The following is a 19,724-nucleotide window of genomic DNA, read 5'->3' as shown; positions in this document are numbered from 1 at the left end:
GCAGTCGACTGGCTTCCCGTCCGATGGGTTTCCTGCCAGGCCTTCTCCCTCCGGGTCTGCGTGGGAAACAGCACAGAGAAGCAAGGCCTGGGAGGGAGAGGGCGCGACTGCCAGGGAGGTGACTGTGTCCGTGCACGCGTGTGCGTGTGCAATGTGTGTGCATGCGGGGGGGTGTATACACAGGCGTCATGCCTATGTGTGCACAGGTGTGTGCACGCAGGGGGTGTATACACGTGTCATGCCTGTGTGTGCAATGTGTGTGCATGCAGGGGTGTGTATACACGTGTCATGCCTGTGTGTGCAATGTGTGTGCATGCGGGGGGTGTATACACAGGTGTCATGCCTGTGTGTGCAATGTGTGTGCATGCAGGGGGGGTGTATACACATGCGCCATGCCTGTGTGTGCACACGCATGTGTATGCGTGCGGGGGCTGTATACACAGGCGTCATGCCTGTGTGTGCACATGTGTGTGCGTGCGGGGGGTGTATACACGTGTCATGCCTGTGTGTGCAATGTGTGTGCATGCGGGGGGGGTGTATACACATATGTCATGCCTGTGTGTGCAATGTGTGTGCATGTGGGGGGTGTATACACATGCGTCATGCCTGTGCGTGTGCACGCATGTGTGTGCGTGCGGGGGGTGTATACACAGGCATCGTGCCTGTGTGTGCACATGTGTGTGCATGAGGGGGGTGTACACATGTGCCGTGCCTGTGTGTGCGCGCACGTGTGGGTGCATGCATGTGTGCACACGAAGGCTGCACGTGCCCTCACTCACTGCCAAGAGCGACCCCACGGGCCGTCTAATTGCAGCTTCTCTGCAGGGGGCAGAGCGGGCGGGTCCTCAGGTGCCCTCACTTGCTCTGCACTGAAGGGGCCTCAGCTGAATTCGCGGGCTCTGAGGGAGTCATGCCACGCGAGCAGCATGGGGAGGACATGACGGGGAGGACATGACGGGGGAGGACATGAGGCGCCTCCCCTCGCCGTGAAACAACGCGCAGGGGGACCCTCCAGCAGTGCCTGCGGCCGGGCCCGACACAGCCCGTGTTTCAGCCTTTACAGCTTCCACAGGAAGCGGATGTCTCTGACGAAGCGGCCCACGTGAACGCTCTCACCGGCAGAGAAAACAGACGCAAGCGCAGCCCGGCTCTCCTTTGGCAAAGCTGGTTCCGGGGCAGCAGCGGCGTCTGCGCTCCGTCAGGGCAGGGGGCCTGCGGCCGGGACGGCTCTGGGGCCCGCTGTGTCCCTTTCGGAGGCCGCCCCAGAGCCCAGGAGCGGGAGCTGGGGGCCTGGGGTGTGTGCAGGCCAGGCTGCGGCACCTTGGTAACATGTCAACGCTGAGAAGCACCGTCCTGGGCTCACAGGAGCCAGCACGTCGCCGGGGGCTGTGCAAAGGGGGCCGTGTGGCTCCGCGGCCCTGAGGGGCAGGAGGGGTGAGGAGAGGGATGTGGGGTGAAGGGGTTAGGTCCCCTCCTGTGAAACATAATAGGAGCGGGGCCTCTTTAAAAATGGAAAGACTGCCTGCCTTGCACGTCGTGTGCCCCAAACCTTCGGGATGTTAAAATGGAGCAAAGTAACCTTTGGACGGGGCTTAAGCTCGTGTCCCGGAGAGCTGTGTGCAAAGGTGACGACAAAACAGATATGATGACCCGGGGGGGTGATGGCTACAGGGCTGAGATTTAAAACATTGTCTGGAATTAGCGTCACCCCGCCAGCGTGGCTCAGGGGGTGAGCGTCGACCTATGAACCAGGAGGTCAGGGTTCGATTCCTGGTCAGGGCACAGGCCGGATTATGGGCTTCATTCCCAGGGTGGGGCGTGCAGGGGGGGGGGGCGTGCAGGGGGGCAGCCGATCCATGATTCTCTCCCATCACTGATGTTTCTCTCTCTCTCCCTCCCTTCCTCTCTGAAATCAATAAAATTGTATTTATTTTAAAAACACAATTAGCATCACTGCGCCAGCTGTTCTGCACCTGTAGAAACGCCTCCCTCCCATAGATGCCATAGATGCGCTCGCCCCCCTTCCCCTCTCACGGGGCCCCTGCCTTTGTCACTGAGCGGCGCACCGAATCCGTGTTTCCCAAATGCCATTCTTTAATCTCATATAAATGCTGGTCCTCTTCCGCTTTGAAAGGTCTTTTATTTTATTTTTAATATATTCTTATTGATTTCAGAGAGGAAGGGAGAGGGAGAGGGAGAGAGAGCAACATCCAGGAGAATTGGCTGGCCGCCTCCTGCACGCCCCCTACTGGGGATGGAGCCTGCGACCCCGGAGTCAAGCCCGGAATCTGTGACCCCCTGGTTCACTGGTCCTCGCTCAACCACTGAGCACACGGGAGGGGGCAGGTCCTCCACTTTCAGGTCAACCCCGGGGGGGGGAAGGGGTAATGGCCAGGAAGGGGCCCGCGGCAGTCCTTTTCCCCAAAGGCGGGGCTCCCTCCTGCAACCACACGGGGGTCCTGGGCCGGGTCCCCCCAACACCCCGCACGGCCCCCCGGTACCTCGCCTGCCTGCAGCGCGGGGTGCAGCCCGGCCCAGGGCCCCGGGTGCGGAGCCCCTCTGGCCACGTTCCGCCCGCAAGAGCTGCAGGACCTCGCTGGCTCGCCGCCCCCCCGGCCGCCCCGCGGACAAGGGAAGCGGCTGCGGCACCGCTCCCGGCGCTCGGGAAGCAGCGCCCGAGAGGCCACGGCCGCCCTCCTCCAGACACGGGGCCCAGGAGCCGCGGGGAGGCGCCCTCACAAGCATGGCCGCGCCCCTCTTAAACGTGCCGGCGCAGGGGCAGCAGCGGAAGTGCCGTCCCAAACACGCCGCCCTCCGCGGAGCGCCCATTTGGCTGGGTCACGTGCCTGCGGGCCCCGGGCTGTGATTGGCCAGTGCTCTGGTGACGTCGGACGTCCCCGCGCGCGCCGAGGGCTGGAGCGTGGCGGCGGCGCTGGGGAGCGTTAGGCAGAGCGAGCGGCTGGGTGGCGGTGCTGGCGGCGGCGCGCCTCTCACACTCATGAGGAGCCGGAAGGTGAGGGCCGAGGCCGGCGGGAGCTGGGTCGGTGAGGCGGGGGCCGAGGCGAGGGCGCCGCCGCCGGTTGCCTGGGGAGCTGAGGAGGGACGCCTCGGGCCAAGGGGCGACCTCTGCTTGGGCCTGGTCCTCCGTGAGCTCTCAGACCACTCACCCTGGGGGGGGTCCTAGACCACTCACCCTGGGGTGGGGGGCTCCCAGACCACGCTTCCCGGAGAGGGGCTCTCAGGCCACTCACCCTGGGGGGGGCGCTCCCAGACCACTCACCCTGGGGGCGGAGGGGCTCCCAGACCACTCACCCTGGGGGGGGCGCTCCCAGACCACTCACCCTGGGGGCGGAGGGGCTCCCAGACCACTCACCCTGGGGGGGGGCTCCCAGACCACGCCTCCCGGAGCGGGGCTCTCAGGCCACTCACCCTGGTGGGGGGAATTGGCAGGCCACGCCTCCTCTCAGGCCACGCCTCCCGGAGGGGGGCTCTCAGACCACTTACCCTGGGGGAGTCCCAGACCACGCCTCCCGGAGGAGGGCTCTCAGACCACTCACCCTGGGGTGGGGGGCTCCTAGACCACGCTTCCCGGAGGAGGGCTCTCAGACCACTCACCCTGTGGGGCTCCCAGACCACGCCTCCCGGAGGGGGGCTCTCAGACCACTCACCCTGGCGGGGGTACTCTCAGGCCACGCCTCCTCTCGGGCCACGCCTCCGGGAAGGGGACTTGCAGGCTCCATCCCAGAATGGGGACGAGGGCTCCCTCTCCGGAACTGGTCTGGACCCCAGGCGTTTCCGGTGCTGCCATGCCAGGGGTTCCTGTTTTTCTGTTGCCACGACTCAAGCCGGGGTGACCTGCAGCTTGGCCCCCATGATCCCATGTGAAACATGGGGTGTCGTGGAATCCACCCGGACAGGGGTGAGGACGGACTTTGCCAGTCCCTGGCACTTAGTGACTGGTGCGGTGTGTGAACTGAGGCGAGGGACTGGGACACAAGTCACCCCTGACCCCGGGGGACCCGACTGGGGGGGCCTCCAGCGGAGGGGGCGCTGCACCTGGGCTCTCCGGGTTTGCCTCAGCCAGGTTTGCTCAGGAGCGGATCCCCAACTCCTTTCCCCACCCCCCACCCCGAGCGGCTTGGACCCTGAGGCCCCCCTGCAGGTGGCATGCAGGTGGGTCCCGTGGGCAGTGGCGGTGGTCTCCCGGCCCACCTGCCTGCTCCTGATTAAGTTGTGCAGCACATTCACATGTAACATTAATGGTGTACTTGGATGCACACACGTATGCCACTTCATTTTTGCTCTCATGTGGTCTCTCTTTTGTTCTCTTCCTCATTTAAGTGGGTTAAAGTGAATGTTTTTTATTTAAAAAAAAGTTTTTATTGATGTCAGAGAGAGGACGGGAGAGAGAGATGGAAACATCAATGATGAGAGAGCATCATAGATCAGCTGCCTCCTGCACAGCCCGCTCCCGCTGGGGATCGAGCCCACACACCCCCTTGTGCCCTGACCAGAATGGAAGCGTGACTTCTGGTTCGTAGGTTGACACACAACCGCGGAGCCGCACCAGCCGGGCAAAGTGAATGTTTTTTAATATAACACTAATGATTTTCCCCTGGTTTAAAACATTTCTTTTCCAGTGGTCTCTGTAGGTGTCACATGTACTTCGGAACAGCAGAATCCACTTCGGATTTGTACCAGCCTCGTTCCAAACATTCAGACATGTTAGTCCTGTATAGCTCCGTTTCTTTACCCGCTTCCATGGGGTGTCGTTATGAATATCACATTTCTTGTTACAGGCGCAGTAGTACGATGTCATGCCTGCTTTTCCATTTGTAGCCATTTTCTTAGCCCAGTACAGCCTTGCTCCCACTCACCTCCTTTACGCTGTTATTGCAAACTAGTGACCCGGTGCATGAAATTCGTGCACATTAAAAGGGAATTAATTAGAGGAAATATTTTAATATTGCTATTTGCCCTTTCTCTAGAATAGAAGTGTCAGAGATGAAAGAAAATTAGTAAAATGTATATGAAAATCTTCCTCCTGTCAGAGTTGGGCGCGCCACGGGAACCAGAGTCAAGTCCCCACCCACGTGCTCCACAAAATGGTGCGAGACCCAGACCTGGCCGGCCCCACCCCCATTGGGCTAGATCCAGACCCGGCCCCACTCCCATCGGCAGGGCAGGGAAGGGGCACGGCCTGAGGTCCCCATCAAGCTCTGCCGGGCAGGGGGTGTGGCCTGAGGTCCCCCATCAAGCCCTGCCGGGCAGGGGGTGCGGCCTGAGGTCCCCTGCCCCAGCCCAGCACCACGCAGCCTTAGGTCCCTGCTGCTGGCTCATTAAGGCTCGTTACGGGAACTCGGCCTCCACTGTGGGTGCAGCCATCTTGTTACGGTCCATTTGCATATTCCCGCTTTATTAGATAGGCTAGCACGTTTCCGTATACGCTGTGTGCATGTTATTGTGTGTGACTGCTTTTTAAATCAGGTAAGAGAAGGATTCACTTAGGACACAGGTACGTTTACTGGCCTTGTTTTCCCGTGATTTGCATTGCCATCCGGGATCGCTTCCGCTCAGCCTGAAGGCTTGGTGTAGTGTTTCCTGTACGGTGGGGGTGCTGGCAACAAGTTCTCCGGGTGCTTGTTAGCCAAAAGCGTCTATTTTGCCTTCGTTTTGAAGAGTAGCTTTGCTGGATTACAGCACTCTTGGTTGACTGCTTTTTCTCTGAGAACTGGATATATTTAACGTACCCACGTGCTGTGGGCTCCCGGGTGCCTGCTGTAAGTCAGCGGCTTGTTCCCTTGGAGCCAGGGGTCATTTTCCTCTTGCTGCTTTCCGGAATCCCTCCTTGTCTTTGACCTCCCCTTTTTCACAGGGATGTGTGGGTGGCTCTCTTTACATTCACCCTACGTAGAACTCCGTGCTTGGGAGACGCCTCACGTGTAGGTGGTGATCTTCAGTCATGTGGGGCGTTTTCAGCTTCCTGCCCTCCTTTCTTTCTGGGACTCCCACTATACGTATGTTGTATGCCCAGCGTTTCTCTAAGAGTCTTCGTCTTTTCCTCTCAGGGTTGCATGTCTCAGTCTGTCGTCAAGTTTGCTTATTCTGTTCTGCCAGTTCATACCCACTGTTGAGCCTCTAGTGAACCTTTTATTTTAGTCATACTTTTCAACCACAGAACTTCCACTTGGTTCGTTTTTGTAATTTCCATCTTTTTATTGGTATTTTGTATTTGATGCAACATTACATCAAATCTTTCTTTACTTTTTAGATCATGGTTTCTCTTATCTCTTTTTCACATGTGTATAATGGCTGCTTTGAGTCTTTTTCTTTTCTTTTTTTTTAATATATTTTATGGGTTTTTTACAGAGAGGAAGGGAGAGGGATAGAGAGTTAGAAACATTGATGGGAGAGAAACATCGATCAGCTGCCTCTTGCACACCTCCCACTGGGATGTGCCCGCAACCAAGGTACGTGCCCTTGACCGTAATCGAACCCGGGACCCTTCAGTCCGCAGGCTGACACTCTATCCACTGAGCCACACCGGTCAGGGCATTGAGTCTTTTTCTGATAAATGCAGGATCTGGTCCCTCACACAGGCAGTGCTGTCTGCTTTTATTCCAGGGCCTGGGTCTGCTTTCTTGTTTCCTTGAATGCTTCATAATTTTTGTTGAAACTGGATATTTTAGACGCCATGTTGTAGCTATTCTGGGACTGATCTCCCAGCTTGCTGCTGTTAGTGTGCTGTTAGTTCATGACTTGGTGGGTGGTTCTGTTAGAGTCTGCTTCCCCCCCCCCCCCCCCCCCCGCCAGCACAGCACTGGGATACCCACAGTCACCCCAGGAGGCCTGCTTCCAGGACTGCCTTCCTCTCTGGCCACTGCCAGCTGGGAAACCACAGATTCACCCACCCACATTCTGGCTTCTCTGAGGGAATGGCTTCTGAGCAAGTGTCAGGTATTGGTCCGGGCCCCAGGGCCTCTTCAGCTGTTGCTCCCGGGCCCCTGCGAGGAGCTGCTCCAGGACCCCAGCTGCCCGTGCCCGGGGCGCCCTGAGGCCGGGCTGCCCACTGCGCGCCAAAGTCAGCTCCTCTGAGCCGGGCTGTTAGCCGGTGCGGACGGGCCTGGGGCCCGAGCTGAGGGCTCAGAGGGGCGTGGCAGCAGCCCGGGAGCCCTCGGGCGCCTGGGCGGGAGGGATGAGATGCCCCTGGAACAGTTTCTAAGCCCACAGTGCCCCGGGCGGCTCCCTTCTCTTCGTCGCTCACGCCCATCAGCTCCTAAGTGTCTGGGCCAGAAACGGGATTCACAGGGAAAGCTGCTGCACCTCTAGCCAGTCAGCAGCGCCGTCCCGCGGGGCGGTGTGCGGGGACCGGTGTGCGTGGTGGTGTGACGTCAGTCAGGGCTGCTGAGGGCAGCGCACGGGAACTCCCTGTACAATTCTTTGGTCCTAAGTACAATTCTTTCACCTTTTCATTTTAACTAACTTCTTCCTTGTTGTTAGAAGGCGTCTTTAGCATTCAGAGTGAAATGGAGGCGGGCCCGTTTCTTACTGTCGGGGTTCAGGTTCGGGGGTGGGGGGCTTGTTGTTCATGTTAGCTTTCATCCAGAACTGGCACCACGTGGAAGGTGGAGAACCTTCCGAGGAAGGCTGTGCGCTGCTTCAGAACAGTTACCTCATAAACGGAGGATCCTAGAGATGTGTTAGGGACAAATCACCCCAAGTTTCCAAGAAGTGGAAAGATGAGGTCTTGCATCTTAAACCCAGAATCGTTTGGATTCGCACACTCAGGCCACTAGTGTCCTTCCATAGCGATGGAAAGTGGGGGGACCGTGCCCACTGTCCTTCCATAGCGATGGAAAGTGGGGGGGACCGTGCCCGGTGTCCTTCCATAGCGATGGAAAGTGGGGGGACCGTGCCAGTGTCCTTCCATAGCGATGGAAAGTGGGGGGACCGTGCCAGTGTCCTTCCATAGCGATGGAAAGTGGGGGGACCGTGCCAGTGTCCTTCCATAGCGATGGAAAGTGGGGGGACCGTGCCAGTGTCCTTCCATAGCGATGGAAAGTGGGGGGACCGTGCCCGGTGTCCTTCCATAGCGATGGAAAGTGGGGGGACCGTGCCCGGTGTCCTTCCATAGCGATGGAAAGTGGGGGGACCGTGCCCGGTGTCCTTCCATAGCGATGGAAAGTGGGGGACTGTGCCCGGTGTCCTTCCATAGCGATGGAAAGTGGGGGGACCGTGCCCACTGTCCTTCCATAGCGATGGAAAGTGGGGGACCGTGCCAGTGTCCTTCCATAGCGATGGAAAGTGGGGGGACCGTGTCCACTGTCCTTCCATAGCGATGGAAAGTGGGGGGGACCGTGTCCACTGTCCTTCCATAGCGATGGAAAGTGGGGGGACCGTGTCCACTGTCCTTCCATAGCGATGGAAAGTGGGGGACCGTGCCAGTGTCCTTCCATAGCGATGGAAAGTGGGGGGACCGTGCCCAGTGTCCTTCCATAGCGATGGAAAGTGGGGGGACTGTGTCCACTGTCCTTTCATAGCGATGGAAAGTGGGGGGGCTGTGCCCAGTGTCCTGGTTAGGAAGCCCCCCTCCGCGTCCACATTTCAGGGCACAGCCTCTGACAGCCCTGCCTCCTCCAGCTCACAGGGGCAGTGCGGTCTTCGGAGCGGCTGCGAGCCCGGAGTTGCTCAACCAGGTTGACCTCTGCCCAGGAAGTCAGGACCGCCACGTCCGGCAGGACGGGATGTCAGGTGAGCCTCTGCCGGGGAGACACGGGGTCAGGGCTCGGGTGTCCGTGTCTACACAGCTGCGTTCTGAGGTGTGCTGATTGGGAGCCAGAGCGGGAGGTTGGGTCCAGGGAGTGTCTGGCCGTCGGCGGGCCTGTCTCAGGCCGTCGCCTTTGGAAGCAAAGATTTTTTCCCCCGTTGATTTCAGAGAGAGGAGGGGAGGGGGAAAGAAACAGAAACACGGATGTGAGACACCTTGGCCTGTTGCCTCCTGCTCACGCCCCAGTGGGGAGGGAAGGGGAGATCGGACCTGCAACCCAGGTACTTGCTCTTGACCAGGAATCGAACTGGCGACTCTCCGGTGCGTAGGCCGAGGCTCTAACCACTGAGCACGCCGGCCAGGCCTCAGTGCAGCCTTTTGAGTGATGGTGGCATAGTGCCCTCCTGTCCCCCCCTGAGGCTTCGAGAAAAAGGCAGAGTGGGCTGGGAGAGGCCCTGCGTGTCCGTGTTCCGTGCAGTGCGGCGGCAGTGGCTGGGACTCGGTGCGACAGCAGCACCCGCAGTCTCGCTGCCCCGTGCGGCTCGTGGAAGCCGGGCTGAAGCCACATGTGAGCCTGCAGAGCACCTCCCGTCCCTGCCCTCGGCTGCTCGCCCTCCGGCAGAAACGAGCGGAAAGTGGGTTCTCTTGCTGCAAGTCTGCGGTCCATCAGGACGGGCTTCTGAACTTGCCTCGGAAGTGGGCAGCCTAGAGCACACGGCGTGTGGGGGCGGGCTGGGGTTCTAGGTCCTTCCCGGCTGTCCCTTGGGTGGCAGCAGTGAACTGGCCCGGACCCAGCGTAGAAGTGGGGCTTCAGCACGTCCAGGTTGAGGTGTGAGGAGGGGGCCTCAGGGTGGGGTCTGTGTTGTTTGCCGTCCGCTTCATAATCCTGCTCGGCCTGCTCTCCCGGCATTTTTCTTCATCCACAGACTTCCTCACACAAAGCCGCGGACAGGCGAACTTCCAAGAAGTTCAAGTGTGACCGAGGCCAACTTGTGAAGTCGGAATTACAGAAACTGGTCCCTAAGAGCCAGAGTGCTGCCCTGCTGCGAGCGCCCGCGGAGACCCCTGGCGGGAATGAGCCCCAGGCGCTGCGGGAAGACAGCCCGTCTCCCCCGGGAGAGGAAGCCGGCATCTCGGCTCCACGGGGGGCCGCAGGCCTTCCCTTCGGTCACGGCCGAGTCGTGAGCGACGCGTGCTCAGCAAGGACTGTGGACGGCCTGCCCCGCGCCGTCCCCGGCGGGGAGTCGGACAGCAGCTCCGCCGCGGGGGGCTCCGTGCTGCAGATGGATGGCAGCGCCCTCCTGGATGACGACAGCAACCAGCCCATGCCCGTGAGCCGCTTCTTCGGGAATGTGGAGCTCATGCAGGTGAGTGGGGCGCCGTCTCCCCTCCGGGGGGCTCCGGGGGCTGCGTGCGAGGACTGCCTCAGCCCCATAGCAGGTGCACCGTCACCTTTCAACCCAGGAGATGATGGGCAGCTCCTCACTGGGCACGCCCACCCTGTCCCCTCCACCGTGAGCCTGGCTGCTGGGCGGTGTTCCCGCAGGGCCTGCGCCTCTGGGCTGGCTGCCCGCCCGCCTTTCCTCCATGTGGGCTTAGCGGCCCCACTGTCTGCAGGGGGGCTGCGCTGTGGCCCACGCAGGCGCTGAGGCAGGGGCGGGTGACTGATGAGGGCGTGTTCTCTCCCCCCAAGGACCTCCCACCAGCGTCTTCGTCCTGTCCCTCAGTGAGCAGACGGGAGTTCAGGAAGATGCATTTCAGAGCCAAAGATGACGACGAGGAGGAGGACGCAGAAATGTAGGAATAAAGTACAAACGGTGACTGCCTCGCATATTCAGTGCACTGACAGGTGACAGGTTAGGTTACGGGACTTAGGAAAGTGATCCTCGGGAGGGTGTGTCCTTAAGCAGACTCCCTGGGGGGCTCCGCTGGGAGCCGAGCCGTCCTTGCGGGGGGAAGCTGCTGCTGCTTGCACGAGGCGTCTCGTCTCCGTCTGGACAGATGTGAGGATGGTTTGCAGCAGCCGCGGGCCGGGGTAAAGGAGATGTTTGTAGAGGAAACGCCCCGTGAGTGTTAGCTGTGCGATGTGCCAGCCTCTCCCTCTCGCGGAGCTGGCCCTTCACAGGCTGACTCGGGCGGTTCCGAGAACTCCTGTCCCTGAGGCTGAGGTTGACCTTGGACATTCTGCAGGAGGCCCATGGGGAAATAAAATATTTTTTGAAAATATCTTAAAGAAGTCTGTGTCCCTGAAACTGTACTCCTTTCTCAAGTGTTTGGGGCAAAGCGAGTCCTGCCCTGCCTGTCCCCGAAGGCCGTGTCAGCCTCTTCACCCAGCCAACCGCCCCACCACCGCTGCGGCCCAGAGGCCAGGCGGCGGCCTGAGGGCTCCTCCTGGGGGGGGCTGGGACCTGAGGCCGGTGAGCAGCACATTCCTCACCTGTGGGGAGCTGCCATCTTATGGTTTTTAGGATCTACATCCTGGGCTCCCGCTCACAGCTCCGCAACCCCTGCAGCTTTCTAACTGCAGTTAACCAGGTGGCTTTGGGCCTCGGGAGAGAGGAGAGCCTGGAGGTTGAGTCTGTCTCCAGGGGCCAGGGACTTGGCCGGTCGGGACTGTGATGAAGCCACAGTGAAACCGGAGGACCGCACAGCTCGTCCGTCTCCTCGGAGACCCTCCTGCTGGGCGGTGAACACGTGGAGAGCTGGTGAGCCTGGGCAGGGCCGGAAGCTCCACGCCAGATCCCGCCTCCCTGGCCCTGTGCACCTCTTCCTTGAGCTGTCGGGAGTCTAACCTTTTACGATAAACCAGTAGCATGTTTCTCTGCGGAGGCGGCCAGGGCCACGCAGCAAGGGCTGCGGTATCCGAGCTGGCCTCCATGGTGTAGGCAGGGGTCCTCAAACTTTTTAAACAGGGGCCAGTTCACTGTCCCTCAGACCGTTGGAGGGCCGGACTTTAGTTTTAAAAAGAACTGAAATTCCTGTGCGCACTGCGGGCCTGGGACGAGTCGGCTGCTAAGCAGGACAGGCAGCGACACCTGGCGGGCCGGCTAAATGTCCTCGGCAGGCCGCATGTGGCCCGCGGTCTGTAGTTTGAGGACACCTGGTAGCGTGTCACCAGGCACAGCTGCCCGACCCCGACCACACCTAGTCGCCTGGCCACAAGGAGCATCTTGTGTTGCATTCTTGCCAGTGGAAGGAAACGCTCTAAGACTGGTGTTTGCAAAGTGATGGACAGTCACACACGGAGCCCGCTGCGGTAGGGACGCAGCCCTGTGTGTCCAGCAGCTGGGGGGGCGGCAGGGTCACTCAGGCTGTGTTGCAGGAGAGGCCATCCGAGCACCTCTCCTAAGACCGCCCGCCGCCAAGAAGGCTGCTCACACCGACACGCAGGAAACCGCACTTCTGTGGCTGGAAATGGAACCGCCACCCCCAAAACCCGCCCTCAGAGCGCAAGGACCTTGGCAGCACCCAACCTTCCCTCCACGCACAGGCCGGGAGGGGCCGCAGGTGAGCTCCGGTGCGATGAGATTGCTCCTGCCCCGCAGGCCTGGCGCAGCCGAGGCACTCCGAGGCGTATTCCAGTGAGGAGGGGAACGATGTAGGTCAGGTTTTTGGACATCACTGACCCCTTTCTTTATCCTCATTCCCATCCTTGTCGGTGAGCGCAAACGTCTCTGACGTGTTTATTTGAAAAACCTTTATTGCTTTTCCTGGTTCTGCGACAAGTGTGAAAATTCAAATGTTACAAAAGGTAAAAAACTAGATTTTAAAAATTCTGAAATAAATGCTCATTTTAAAACTTCAAGTCTAGTTCCTCGGTCCCCGCGGGAGACTGGCCCAGGAACCCCACCCCAACACCAAGAATCTGAAGACGCTCAGGCCCTGATAGAAAACGAGGAAGACGGCCCTCCACGTCCGAGGACTCCGACAGCAGCATGAAGCTACGAGGGCCGAGTGTTCTAGAACGCGGCTTAGAACATTACTCCATTGTAACCGTCGCACCCACCCTGTCCTGTCCCCAGGATTACACTGTGCACAGACGAGCTGCCTCACACCAGCACGTGTGAGACACACTCGTGGCCTCAGCGTTAGGCCACCTGCCGGTGCATTTAACGGAGCTCCCGTGTCCCGTCACAAACCCGCGCTGCTGCACAGCATGGCCTCGGTGCGCGTGGCAGGCTGAACCGTGAGATCAGCGGCACCTGACCGCTTGGCCTAGAAGCCGGTGATCTCCTGGGCTGAGTGCGGTGCCACAATCACCACGCCCCCCTGACAGGCGTGGGAGGCCGCTTCCGGCCATAATGGCACAGCAGCGAGCACCCTTATGCTCCTTGTGGGGTGTGAGCATTTTACCCCAGAAGGGTCACGATCCCAGCATTTGGAAGAATCCGGAGGATGGAGCTTCGGTCTGGGGAATGGAGACCCGGCAGAGCTGTCCCTCAGGCGAGGGTGGCGGCTTTGGCCATGACGCCATTCAGCGTGGCCATTGTGCCACACAAGCAAGCAGGGTGGGTAAGGTTAGAGAACTCGGGTCCCTGACCCGCCGACCAGGCCCCGGTGTCCGCAGCTCTCAGGCGCAGGAAACACGTGCTGAGACCAGAAATCCGTAGGGAGACTGTAAACGTGTTTTTTCAGAAGCTGTCGCGGTGGCAAAAAATAGCACCTGTTAAAATCCCGCACGCACCAGGACGCGGCCCGCGTCAAGGGCGCTTGCGCGCAGCCCGCCTCCTCGTGGGCTTGGCCTGGGGCCTGTAGATCCTGCGCGGGTCGCAGCTGAGCCTGTGCGTGGTCTTCTTGTGGCAGGCGATGTGCACCAACTTGAGGTTCTCGCAGGTGAAGAGCAGGCTGTAGAAGTACTCCCAGTCCACCTGCTTGCCGTCCTGCTCGCCCACCGCCTCCGCCAGCGCGGGGATCACCGTGCGCTTTTTCTCTATTCTGCAAGGGAGGGGAGGCTGGTCGTGCGGGCTGGCGCCCCCAAGGCACGGCCTCTTCCAGCACAGGCGCTGTGACACGGACTCCGCGGGCTCAGGCAGCTCAAACGGAGCAGCGCTGGCCGCTCACAGGAGAAGGTAACGGAAGCGAAGATTTCAGGGGAAACCTCTCAGCCGCCTCCAGGAGCTGGGCGGCAGTGCCAGGGGGGAGGCTCGGCGCTGTCGCGGGTCGAGCACTCGGGGACGTCCCTTCACTGACTGGACCCTGAGCCGCATTGAGCGTGGCCACAGCTGCGGGTCAGCTGCCTGGCAAGGCCTGATGATGGCAACCTGGCCTGTGTCCCTGGGTGGTGCCTGTTTTTTTAAACACCGGAGAGCCCCCCGCCGTGGACTCACATGTGGTCCAGGTTCCATGTGCTGAAGAGGACCCGGCTCTCCCGGCTCCCGTAGGGGTTGATGGAGTGTCTGGACGCACAGTCGGCCATGTCGAAAGGACCCTGCGCCGAGAGAACAAGGTGACCGCCGTGGAGTGAGCCGTCCCCTCTGGTCTGGGGCCAGGAGGCGCCCCCTCAGTCCCCGCCCAGCTCTGCGAAGCCCAGGGGTCATCGGCACTTGAGGCCAACCAACCACACCTGACACCCCACAGAGGTGAAGGCCAGGGCGGTGGTGGGACGGAGCCCCCCGTCCTCCCGAGGGGTGGCACCCGGGAAGCAGTGCCCCGGGCGCCCTCAGGTGATGGGGAGGCTACTGCGGTGTCTGCCTGTGCAGCTCAGAGTGCCGCTCCGGCCGATGCCCCCGGCCGGGACTCAGGCTTGCCCAGTGACATCCCTGCGCGCTGTCATCCTGACATCCCTGCGCGCTGTCACCAAGGAAGCTGCCCAGGGGGACAAAACACTTGCTTCCCAGAGGCTCCTGATGTCCCTCCTCGCCCCAGCGCCCCCAAAGGAACGGGGTGCTCCCGGATGCTGGCGAGAGCTCAGCTCGGCAGCTGTGACTCCCCGCATCAGCGGGAGGCCCCGACCAGCAGGAGCGCCACCGGAACTTGTCAGAAATGCAGGTTCTCGGGCCCGGGCGACTGGAGCAGGTGCCCTGGGTGGGCCCAGCGGCCTTTCAGCAGCTCGGGGTGCGAGGCCTGCTGGCCGGAGGCCCAGGGCGTTGTCCCGCCCACCTCCCCGGGGGGGCAGCTCAGCACTGGCCTGGTGGCCGCAGGGAACGGGCTCCCACTCACCTGGCAGGAGAACCAGCCCTCGGGCGTGCAGAGCCGGCCGCCGCCCTTGGCGCCCCTGTCGAAGTAGCTGCCGTTGTACTGCGCGGCCCTGAGCTTCTGGGCCATGGCGTCCACGGCCCGCGCGTACTCCTCCCGAGCCTGCGCGCCCACCGCCGACACGTGCGAGCTCACCTGGAGGGCGGCGAGGACGTGGCTGGGGCTGGAGCGCAGGGGGCGCCCATCCCAGGCCCCGGCCCTCGGAGCGCAGGCCGGCCCTCGCTGTCCAACCCGGGAAGTCTCCGCAGACGGAGCTCACGTCACAGGCGGGCGGACACAACTCGGGCTCCGACACCCTGCCGCCCCCCTGGTCTCCTCGCACTGGCCGCCGCTGCCCAGGGGGAGGCTGAGGGGAAGGGGGCCGACCAGGAGCTGCCATCGTGCTGCGTCCCCGCCCGCCCGCCTGCCTGCGCAGGTGGAGACTGGCCCAGGGGTGCTCCAGGCTGTGCCCAGCACCAGCGCCCCTTCCTGACCTGCCCCAGGCAAAGGCGGCACCGGGCACTGCGGGGCTGGGGGTCCAGTGCTGACCCAGCAGCGGCCTCGGCCTCACCGCCCACCGCGGAGCCCCACGTGCCCCGCCCTCTCCGCGCAGGGCCCACCTCTCTCAGGTAGGTCCGGATCCTGCTCGCACAGCTGAACCTCAGGTAGGCGGACTTGTTCCTAAACCGGGACTCCAGACCTGCAGGGGGAGCCAGGCAAGGGCCTGCATCCATGCCGTCCTGGGCGGGAGGGGGGAGGGGGGGGACCCTGCATCCATGCCGTCCTGGGCGGGAGGGGGGAGGTAGGGGTCCCTGCATCCTTGCCATCCTGGGCGGGAGGGGGGAGGTAGGGGTCCCTGCATCCTTGCCATCCTGGGCGGGAGGGGGGAGGGGGGGACCCTGCATCCATGCCGTCCTGGGCAGGAGGTGGGAGGGGGGGACCCTGCATCCATGCCATCCTGGGTGGGAGCGGGGCCAGGAGGTGGGGGTCCAGGCTTCGTCTGAGAAACGTTGTGCTGGCCGTGTCTGGGGGAGTCTCTGCACGAGGGGGATCTCAACGGCCACCCCGGGGCTCCTGCCTGGTGCCACCTTCTCAGGATGCTAGCATCTTGGGGTTGCTCAACAGGCTAGGCCATAAGTGGGAGCCACCCAGGTGTCTGGCCGTGGGCGGTGAACGGATCAAGAACATGCGGTCCCCACGCCGTGGAATAGGCTTCATGCCACTACGGCCACGAGGGACCTTGTAGACGGGAGGCTCAGTGAACGCAGCCAATCGCAGAGGCAGATAGTGTGACTCCACCTCTGTCAGGTCCCTGGCAGCGTCAGATCCACAGAGACTGGAAGGAAAGGGTGGGTGCCAGGGGCTGGGGGAGCGGATGGCAGTTAGCATTTCATGGGGACAGGTGCAGTGTGGGAAGATGGGAAGTTCTGGAGCTGATGATGGTGAGGGTTGCACAGCAATGGGAATGTATGTAATGACCCTGAGCTGTGCCCCTAACAATGGCTAGGATGGTGAGCTGTATGTCATATGTACCCCACCACCGTCCTGGGCTGCCTGGGACCAGCCCCCATGAGCAGGGAAGCTGCAAGCCCCTAGTTTGGGGAGTCCCTCGTTTGGGAGCCCCTAGTTTGGGGAGCCCCTTGTTTGGGGAACTAAAGTAGAACCCGGCCTCGCCCAGGATGTCCGGCTCTGGGAACCCTCCCAAGCCCAGCTCCCCAGGCCCCCACTCCCAGGCACCTTCGAACCAGGGCGGGTCCTCGGCCCTGGTCTCGGCCGCGATGTTCTCGCTGACCGTGTGCAGGAGGTCGGCCAGCAGCTTCTGCCGCAGCGGCGCCTGCTCGTCGGCCAGCAGCTGCCGGGCGGCCTGGATGACCCCCACGTGCGGCCTGTGCAACACGCTGAGGAAGCGACTGATGTCACTCACGTCTGCCACCAGGAGGGGACAAACAGAAAAGCCATCAGTCCCTGGGCACCGCCTCGGGAAGGCGCAGCGCTGACGGCTCCCACGTGATGTTTGCGCGTCAGGGCTTCACTGTTCCCACGACAGAATAACATCCCCGTTTGGACCGTGCACACGGGCTGCTTCCGCCCTCGCCTGACGCGGCAAGCTGCTGAGCACATCTGGGTATAACCCAGCCTTCCTCTGGCCACGCCCCCTAGGCATCTCTAACATCCTGAGGTTCCCCCCGTCCCCCCCCCCCCCGACATAGAATTCTTATTCAAAAAGTGAGCTCCTGTTCCTGCAGAGGAAGCCGAAAAGGCCGCGAACTTGGTCTAAACGAGCTTCCAAAGAGCATGGCCTCCGTGAGAGAGGAACATAAAGGAACGAAAGGGCTGCTGAAGTCCTGAGGGAGACGTCTCTAAGAACTTGTTAAAAAGTAATAATAATAATGTGAAGCGATAGGAAAAAATAGCAAATAAAGTTTCAGAACACAATAGAGAACTGAAGTTTATAAGTATGTCACAATACATATTTATATGCTACCTATGAGGTGCCTAGAACCATAAGAAACGCAAAAAATTCACTGTTGACTCATTTTGGAACCCCCTGTGGGGCGTGTGCCCCACGGTGGAACCCCTGGTATAACGCTTGGTGTGGCCGCGAGCTTTCACTTTTTTGGGTACACGCCTAGGAGAGCACTGCCAGGTCACCTGGTGAGCGTCCCATGGTTTCGGGAACCACCAGACTTGCCCACGGCGGCTGCACGTTGGATGTCCCATGGGCAGAGCGTGAGGGCCCACTCCCTCCACCTCCTCCCCGTCCCTGTCCCTGTCATCTAGAGGTGAGGGGCAGTCTCACCCGGGGTGGCTTGCACGTCCCCGATGGCTAATGATCAAGCATCTTTCACCTGCTGATGGACTGTTCGCACATCCTGCTTGGGGAATGCCAGACCCTTTCCCTCAGCACCCAGGGCCCGCCAGCCAGCCGCACGCTCCCAGGCCCCGCCACTCACAGCCCTGCCAGGCCTGGCCCTCGGTGAGCAGCACAAGCTCCACGTTGTCGGGGACGCTCCGGAAGTAATCTGCAGTCAGCTCCGTGCCATCCTCCCAGAGGCACAGGCGGGAGCCGGGCACGGGCACCTGGAGGAGCGGGGCGGGGAGGGGAGGGCAGGACGCTCGCTTAGGGCCGCAGGCAGGCCCACCTCCGCGCAGCAGAACGAGCTCTCCACAGCAGCCTCACCAGGAACAAGAAACAGCACGCCGCCTGCACCCCGCGGGCGCACACCTGAGACAGGCACGCGTGTCTGAAGAATCGGCGTGTGTCGGAATGAGGGCACCTCCTGCGGGTCGTTCTAAAGCATAGTGGTCCCTGCTCGCGGGAGGCACGACACATACCCTTTCAGCTGCTGCTCAGAGCACTTACAATCCCAACCCACTTCCAAACGTGACTGCTGCCCGAGCCAGCAAACGCACCCCCATCCACCAGGGGCCAGGACCACGGGCCTGGCGGGCGCCGTTTCCCGGGCACCGATTGATTAGGAGGACATCTTGCTGTCCACTGCGGAGGTTGCCGCTCTGTTGCTCCACACGGGTCGGTTTTATGAATTTTTAGGGCACTTCCTGTGTCACCCCCACCTCACATGTGTACACACCCCAGCGCTGGCCTAGGCCCAGCCCTGGAAACAGTGAGAGCAAGACCACAGCTGCATGAGCCACATTCGTGCTGCAGGGCCTAGAGGGGCCTGGGAGCCCAACCCCTTCATTCCCCACGAGGGGAACCTGAGTCCCAGGGCGGCCAGTGGCTGCGTCCTAACCCGCGGCGAATTAGCAGGTGTGCACTGGAGACAGGGCCCCGGAATCTCAAGCCAGAGTCAGGACCCTCAGGGTCAGAGGGAAGATGCCCCACCCCCTCCACAAGCCTGCACCCTGCACCCTGAGGAGCTGGAGGAAGAAGTGCCTCTTCCGGATCTCAAGGGACCAATGGCAGGAAGTGGCTTTTCCCTGGACCCACCTCCGTCTCCCTCCCACACCCTGGACTCCGCACCTCTGATTCTCCCAAATTCCTCCTGAGCGGGTCAGTACCTGAGCAGGGCAGGGGCTTCTAAGGCTGTGTGCCGAGACCGGGCACCTCTGCGCCCACGGGGGAAGTCTGAGGACCCCCCAAGTCTGAGAACCCCCAGAAATCTGCGGACTCCAATTCCACCCACTCTGCAGCACCCCCTGCGCCCTTCCAGGCTCTGCCACCCGGCTCCTTCCCTGAAGTGAAGGCGTCAGCACAGAATCACAGGGTTTTGTCGTGGACCCCGAGACATTGCCGCCCCCGGGGGTCCACGGAGGTCCTGCTCAGGTCCCCGCCTCCCGGGGCATGTCAGGACTCGGGGACACACTGGGCTCCGCCGGTGCTGATGGTGACAGATGACGAGCCAAACAGTCCCATCCCACCCAGAGCCTCCGGGCAAGCTCGCGTGCCCACCCTCGCCCGCCCCACCGCGCCTGGAAGTGGAGGCTCCGACCCCCGGCCCCGCCGCACCTGGAAGTGGAGGCACCCCTTCCGCAGCACCTCCTGGCAGCTCCTCCCCGCTATCCCAAACTTCTGCTGGCTGTGCAAGGCCCGCAGCTTGAACGTCTTGGGCTTCCGGAACCCAGACATCTTCAGGGCCTCGGGCCCCGCGGGCAGCACCTGCTTGGCCCACTGCTGATGGACTCCACGAAGGGGAAGAGGGCCGCGCGCCCACCCCCTGAACTACACTTCCCAGAAGGCCCGGGAAAGGGGCGGTCCTGTCCTGGTGCGCATGCGCCATTCGGAAACTCCGTTACCCAGAAGGCCTGGGAAAGTGCGCAT

The 19,724-nt window shown here is 61.6% G+C and overlaps 2 protein-coding genes across 4 annotated transcripts; one reads left to right on the top strand and one right to left on the bottom strand.

Annotated features, from left to right (window-relative positions):
- Positions 1 to 2,895: 2,895 nt before the first annotated feature.
- LOC308241593 (UPF0688 protein C1orf174) lies at positions 2,896 to 12,563 on the top strand. Of its 3 annotated transcripts, XR_013959872.1 has the most exons (5): positions 2,896 to 3,013; positions 8,641 to 8,751; positions 9,694 to 10,134; positions 10,461 to 11,652; positions 11,875 to 12,563. XR_013959872.1 is itself a non-coding variant. In XM_080655098.1 (4 exons), exons 1-4 carry the CDS (start codon positions 2,999 to 3,001, stop codon positions 10,566 to 10,568), a joined length of 675 nt encoding a protein of 224 aa, XP_080511224.1. In that variant the 5' UTR covers positions 2,896 to 2,998; the 3' UTR covers positions 10,569 to 11,898. The 3 variants fall into 3 exon arrangements, 2 of the variants coding, with proteins under 2 accessions (XP_080511224.1, XP_080511225.1); XM_080655098.1 differs by having other exon boundaries at positions 10,461 to 11,898; XM_080655099.1 differs by having other exon boundaries at positions 2,906 to 3,013; positions 10,495 to 11,898.
- Positions 12,457 to 19,623, bottom strand: DFFB (DNA fragmentation factor subunit beta). The gene is made up of 7 exons (XM_080655097.1): positions 19,413 to 19,623; positions 17,896 to 18,022; positions 16,679 to 16,867; positions 15,562 to 15,641; positions 14,927 to 15,097; positions 14,095 to 14,195; positions 12,457 to 13,702 (listed from the first exon to the last, which is right to left on the bottom strand). Exons 1-7 carry the CDS (start codon positions 19,530 to 19,532, stop codon positions 13,468 to 13,470), a joined length of 1,023 nt encoding a protein of 340 aa, XP_080511223.1. The 5' UTR covers positions 19,533 to 19,623; the 3' UTR covers positions 12,457 to 13,467.
- Between the last annotated feature and the right edge of the window lie 101 nt (positions 19,624 to 19,724).

This window comes from Plecotus auritus (assembly GCF_963455305.1).
Source record: "Plecotus auritus genome assembly, chromosome: 2".
Lineage (NCBI taxonomy): Eukaryota > Metazoa > Chordata > Mammalia > Chiroptera > Vespertilionidae > Plecotus > Plecotus auritus.
The sequence above is the reverse complement of the archived record's forward strand: the minus strand, read 5'-3'. Positions and strand labels throughout refer to the sequence as shown.